This window comes from Onychomys torridus, chromosome 7, assembly GCF_903995425.1.
Source record: "Onychomys torridus chromosome 7, mOncTor1.1, whole genome shotgun sequence".
NCBI lineage: Eukaryota > Metazoa > Chordata > Mammalia > Rodentia > Cricetidae > Onychomys > Onychomys torridus.
In genome coordinates, this window is record NC_050449.1 from 102,815,846 (window position 1) to 102,822,176 (window position 6,331).

Here is a 6,331-nt window from a genome sequence, read left to right on the forward strand (position 1 = left end):
GGAAGGTTTTCACTTGGTCAGGCAGCTGGTCCCTCTGACCCTGCTGACCTAGGAATGGCGTCAGCTTTCTGGGCCCAGCTCAGGAGAGGAGGGGAAGTTCTGGCAAACTACAGCGGTTCCAGTGATTTCGAGCCTTGAAAACCTAATCCTCAGCTGTGGAAAGGGAGCCAGGCCTCTATGGCCGTTGTCAGCAGATGGTAGAGAGAGGACTTGGGGTGTGTGTAAAAGAAAGCAGGGATTGGGGGCCATGTCCTGCCTGCACATCTAGGTCCTTCCTGTGTGATTGCTTGGGGCCTGGGGCTACCCAATGCCTACAAGACCCTACTGAGCGCGTGCCATCCCGCGGCAGGCTGGCACCGTTGTTTGGATTGGCATCCTGGTATACACGGACCCAGCAGGGCTGCGCACCTACCTCGCTGCCCAGGTGACAGAACAGAGCCCACTGGGTGAGGGCTCCCTGGGCCCCATGCCTGTGCCTAGTGGAGTGCTGCCAGCCAGCCACCCGGACCCTGCCTTCTCCATCTTCCCACCTGATGCTCCTAACCTACCAGAGAACCAGACATTGCCAGGTGAGCTGCCTGAGCATGTCGTTCCAGCAGAGGGTGTCCATGACAGCCGAGCCCCAGAGGTCACTTGGGGGCCTGAGGACGAGGAGCTGTGGAGGAAATTGTCCTTCCGCCACTGGCCCACACTCTTCAACTACTACAACATCACACTGGCCAAAAGGTAAGTTGAGCTCTGCCAACTGTCAACCTCTCTTGGTATCAGCTCACCATCCCCAGAGCATCTCCTCCACTAGGCGAGAGAAAACTAGTCTGAATCCTGCATTGAATTTGAAATAGTTGGAAACAATGCATGCAGGAACTGGTGGCGCTCCCAGCAGACACCTGGGAGGGTGACCCTGAGTCCTTGTTCTCAGGGTTAATTGCCTTCTTCCTTGGCAGAATGAAACCTAGTGATGGTTGCTAGGGTGCTAGTGTTGGAAAATAGCAAGATTGGGGTGCCAGAGCTGGTTTTGAGAGGGGGCTGCAGGCCGTGAGAAGACTACATTAGGAGGGCACCCTTCTGAGGCAGGGATCACTGCCTACTCCAGGTACATCAGCCTGCTGCCTGTCATACCTGTCACATTGCGCCTGAATCCACGGGAGGCCCTGGAGGGGCGCCACCCTCAGGATGGTCGCAGTGCCTGGGCCCCACCGGAATCTTTGCCTGCAGACCTCTGGGAGGCCAGACCTAAGGGGCCAGGTGGAACACTAGCCCATGGCGACGTTACCCTGTACAAGTAAGGCCCCAGTGAGGCAAGAGTGGGTCAGGGTGGAGCCAGTGTTGGGCGCACCCTGCTCACACTTAGGCTGTCCCAGCAGGGTGGCCGCGCTTGGCCTGGCAGCGGGCATCGTGCTTGTGCTGCTGGTGCTCTGCCTCTACCGGCTGCTCTGCCCGCGAAACTACGGGCAGCCCGGGGGTGGTCCCGGCAGGCGGAGGCGCGGAGAGCTGCCCTGCGATGACTACGGCTATGCACCGCCTGAGACGGAGATCGTGCCGCTGGTGCTGCGAGGGCACCTCATGGTGAGTGGGCTGGGGTTCCGCGGATGGCAGCCTCACGCACGGCCTCGGCCTGCGCCAACACAGCACCCTCCTGCAGGACATCGAGTGTCTGGCTAGCGATGGGATGCTGCTGGTGAGCTGCTGCCTGGCAGGCCAAGTCTGCGTGTGGGATGCACAGACCGGGGACTGCCTCATGCGCATCCCGCGCCCTGGGTAAGCGCAGGTTGGCCCTGCCCCTTGCTTGCTCTCAGCTCTGCTGCTCTCAGCTCATTCTTGCGGCCCCTCAACCCCCGGGCAGGCCACGCCGGGACAGCTGCGGAGGCGGAGCTTTTGAGGCTCAGGAGAACTGGGAAAAGCTGTCGGATGGCGGCAAAACTAGCCCCGAAGAGCCTGGGGACAGCCCTCCGCTGCGACACCGCCCCCGAGGGCCTGCACCGCCTTCCCTCTTCGGGGACCAGCCAGACCTCACCTGCTTAATCGACACCAACTTCTCCGTGCAGCTGCCCCCAGAGCCCACTCAGCCCGAGCCTCGGCACAGGGCGGGCTGTGGCCGCCCTAGAAACTCTGGCTATGACTTCAGCCGCCTGGTGCAGCGTGTGTACCAGGAGGAGGGCCTGGCTGCTGTGCGCATGCCGGCCCTGCGCCCCCCCTCTCCGGGATCCCCGCTGCCTCAGGCTTCTCAAGAAGAGGGCACTGCACCCGAAAAGAGCTCCCCTCCTATGGCCTGGGCCCCCTGCACAGCCGGCTCTATCTGGAGCTTGGAGCTGCAAGGCAACCTCATCGTGGTTGGGCGGAGCAGCGGCCGGCTGGAGGTGAGCCGAGGGGCTACTCACAACTAGCTGTGGGTTGCCACGAGGAGTGGGTGCTCACGGCCTCTGTGCTTGCAGGTGTGGGACGCCATTGAAGGGGTGCTCTGCTGCAGCAACGAGGAGGTCTTGTCAGGCATCACAGCCCTTGTCTTCCTGGACAGAAGGTGAGCGTCCCCGGCTGCTGCTGTAGGATTTGACCTGTTTTCACTCAGTCTCTAGCACCTGTCAGACGGGGCTGGTTCAGGTGGTGACCACTTTAAAAAAAGTGAAGTGGGGCTGGGGAGATGGCTCAGAGGTTAAGAGCACCATCTGCTCTTCCAGATGTCCTGAGTTCAATTCCCAGCAACCACATGGTGGCTCAGGACCACCTATAATGAGATCTGGTGCCCTCTTCTGGCCTGCATGTAGGCAAAACGAAATAAATCTTAAAAAACCATAATCAAGTGTTTGCGGCAGGGCCAGGCACAAGGAAAGCTCCCAGAGAGTACCCGGGTTTTCTTTTTTCCTTCTAAGTCTCTTCCTGGATTGTGACTGACTCTGATATCTCACCCTTCCTTTCACTGTCTGCAGAATGGTTTTGTATACAAAAGGCCTCATTTGGGTATGCGTTGTTGTTGTTGTTTAAACATATTCAGGGCATTTTGCCTACATATATGAGTCTGTGCACTACATGTGTGTCTGGTGCCAGGTCTTGGAACTGTACTTAGACTGTTGTGAGCTGCCATGTGGGTGCTGGGAATCAAACCTGGGTTCGCTGGAAGAGCAGCCAAAGCTCTCATTTGTACACTAAGCTGCACGGAAACTCACTATACAGCCCAGACTGGCATTAAAGCAGTCCTCATGCCTCAGACTTTCAAGGGTTAGAATTACATGTATGCACCTCCCCTGGCCTCAGAACATCTAAAGTCTGCATTTGTGTCACGGGTCTGCTCCTCTCTCCTTTCTGTGCTGCTGGCCCTCACACCCTCTTGGACTTCTGCATATAAACTCTGGGTTGGAGGAGGGTGTCCTAGCTCTAGGGCTTTGACCCTCAACCGAGTTTACAAGCTCAGTTCACCTGCCTGCTCCATAGTAGCTCTTTCAAGGGTTCCTGGCTATTAGTGATTTCACCCTCCAAGCTAGAGCAGGAGCTTGTGTGTGTGGGGGGTGATGCCAGGGGAACTCTAGCTTTCTCCATCTCTTCTTCCTGCCATCCCTGGTGCTTGCACAGGCATTTACTTCATGTTACTTGCAGTCTGGCTGACCTTATCAGGTCCCTCATGCTTGTCAGAAACCCTTCCTCTCTGCTTGTTCTCTTCAATTTTTGGAAGAGCTCACATGTCTCTGACCTTCAAAGTTCTTGGTGACCGTGCTCTCTCCTCACTCCCTTCCTGTGCATCATGGATTCCAGATGAGCCTTTTTTTTTTTTTTTTTTTTTTTTTAAATTTTCAGAGCTGAGGACCGAACCCAGAGCCTTTTGCTTGCTAGGCAAGCGCTCTACCACTGAGCTAAATCCCCAAACCCTCAATGAGCCTTTTTTGATGATCATGGGCACAAGTTGTAATATTCACTGCCTTTTTCTGGAACAAGATTTCAGAGCCACACCTGATTTGTGATTGTACAAGCAAGCCATTGGCAAAAATACCTGCAGCCTATGCCTAAGAATTCTTGAGAGCATAGTAAATCTCTTTGTGGTTAAAGGAAACAAGTAGACCATACTCAGGTCACAGTTGACTTATGTCATAGGTATTGCAGCCCTCTATAGGGGCTCCATGGCACATACTCACCCTGGGTCCTTTCCCCCTTCCTCAGAATTGACCCAGTTCTCCCGACCTTAAGCTCCAGACTACAGGGGGTCAGAAGGCGGCTGCAGATCTCTTGGAACTGGAGTTTCAGATGGTCATGAGCTGCCGTGTGGGTGCTGGGAACTGAACCTGGGTCCTCTGCAAAAGCAGATGTTCTTAAGTGCTGAGTCATCTCTCCAGCCTGTTTTTGTACTGATTTGCAGATGTATAGGACACTTAAGAGGTACCCACATTACACATTCTAGCTCATTTAACCTACGCAACCACTTTGAGGTGGGGACTGTTAAAATCTCCATTTTATAAAAAGATAAGGCTTAAAGAGGCTGAGTAGTTAACGGCCACCCTCCAACTCTAACATGTTGTTGTTTTTCAAGACAGGGTTTCTCTGTATAGTTTTGGTGCCTGTCCTGGAACTCGCTCTGTAGCCCAGGCTGGCCTGGAACTCACAGAGATCCACTTGGCTCTGCCTCCCGAGTGCTGGGATTAAAGGTGTGCACCTCCACTGCCCGGCCTAACATCATTTTTCTTATGGCATTTTGTGTATTCCTTATGGCCATAGTCTTTCCTGTCTTTCTCTTCTAGGATTGTAGCTGCTCGGCTTAATGGTTCCCTTGATTTCTTTTCCTTGGAGACCCACACTTCCCTCAGCCCCCTGCAGTTCAGAGGTCAGTGTGCCTGGGAGCAGCAGGCTTTATACATGGTGGTGGGGGTGTCTGCAAGAAGCCTTTTCAGCATCTGCTCACTGAGCCTGTCCTCCTTAGGGACCCCAGGTCGAAGCAGTCCTCCTTCCTCATCTGTGTACAGCAGCAGCAACACAGTGGCCTGTCATCTAACCCACACAGTACCCTGTGCACACCAAAAACCCATCACAGCCTTGAGAGCTGCTGCCGGGCGCCTGGTGACAGGGAGCCAAGACCATACTCTAAGAGTGTGTATTGCTTCTCTCTGGGTACTGGTGAGCTGGAAAGGGGGTGGGGAGCAGGAGTTAAGCTGGAGGAGTCCTAGAGGAATGGTGGAAGGCATTTCCTAGCTAAAACATGTAACTTGGAAGGTCCCAGAGACCACAGCCTACTCATCCCTGTCCTAGGTCTTCCGACTGGAGGATTCGTGTTGCCTTTTTACCCTGCAGGGCCACTCGGGCGCAATCACAACTGTGTACATTGATCAGGTGAGGGACCTGTAGTGGGGTTGTGGGGGAAAGATGCACCAACTCAGGGAAGCAGTAATGGGATGGGGACACCCCTGTTGACAAAGGCACTCTACCCATGACCCAGTTCCCTTGGGCTTCTTTCCCCAGACCATGGTACTGGCCAGTGGAGGACAAGATGGAGCCATCTGTTTGTGGGATGTACTAACAGGGAGCCGGGTCAGCCATACATTTGCTCACCGTGGCGATGTCACCTCCCTCACCTGTACCACCTCCTGTGTTATTAGTAGTGGCTTAGATGACCTTATCAATATCTGGGACCGCAGCACAGGCATCAAGCTTTATTCCATTCAGCAGGTAAGCAGGTAGAGGATAGGCTTGTTGGTGTTGGGGTATGAACTCACACTGAAGACCTCCTCTGGCCTTGCCTCCAGGACCTGGGCTGTGGTGCAAGCTTAGGTGTCATCTCAGATAACCTTCTGGTGACCGGCGGCCAGGGCTGTGTCTCCTTTTGGGACCTAAACTACGGGGACCTGTTACAGACAGTCTACTTGGGCAAGAACAGTGAGGCCCAGCCTGCCCGGCAGATCCTGGTGCTGGACAACGCTGCCATTGTCTGCAACTTTGGCAGTGAGCTCAGCCTAGTGTATGTGCCCTCTGTGCTGGAGAAACTGGACTGAGGGCAGGCCGACTACACAACTCCCTTGTCCCCACCCAAAGTGGGGCACTGGGGGTAGCAACTCTTTGGACCCAGACTGCAGGCAAGAGCTAGGCATCTTCTCTGCAGCTGACTCTGAACTGTTGTCTCCTGACTGTAATATTAAACTTTTTTAAAAACCACATTTACCAGGGGCCTGAGCTGCTTGTTTCAATCTACTCTACTCCTAGACCCTTCTCACAGAGGGTCAAGAAACGTGATTGCTGGGCAGTGGTGGTGCACGCCTTTTAATCCCAGCCTCGACAGGCAGATCTCTGTGAGTTCAAGGACAGCTAAGACTACACAGAGAAACCCTGTCTCAAAAAAAAAAAAAAAGAAAATGTGGTA

General features: G+C 54.5%; 1 protein-coding gene across 1 annotated transcript in view; it reads left to right on the top strand.

Moving 5' to 3' along the window:
* LOC118587307 (SREBF chaperone) overlaps window positions 1-6,128 on the top strand; it is a 68,033-nt gene extending 61,905 nt beyond the window's left edge. Inside the window, exons 13-23 of the mRNA XM_036193192.1 lie at window positions 350-726; window positions 1,094-1,282; window positions 1,365-1,566; window positions 1,643-1,758; window positions 1,844-2,357; window positions 2,433-2,518; window positions 4,722-4,804; window positions 4,901-5,067; window positions 5,227-5,307; window positions 5,437-5,643; window positions 5,721-6,128. Of these exons, the coding sequence (XP_036049085.1) occupies window positions 350-726; window positions 1,094-1,282; window positions 1,365-1,566; window positions 1,643-1,758; window positions 1,844-2,357; window positions 2,433-2,518; window positions 4,722-4,804; window positions 4,901-5,067; window positions 5,227-5,307; window positions 5,437-5,643; window positions 5,721-5,966 (2,268 nt within the window). The 3' untranslated portion in view covers window positions 5,967-6,128. The remainder of the gene's footprint in view (window positions 1-349; window positions 727-1,093; window positions 1,283-1,364; window positions 1,567-1,642; window positions 1,759-1,843; window positions 2,358-2,432; window positions 2,519-4,721; window positions 4,805-4,900; window positions 5,068-5,226; window positions 5,308-5,436; window positions 5,644-5,720) is intronic.
* The last annotated feature ends 203 nt before the right edge of the window (window positions 6,129-6,331 follow it).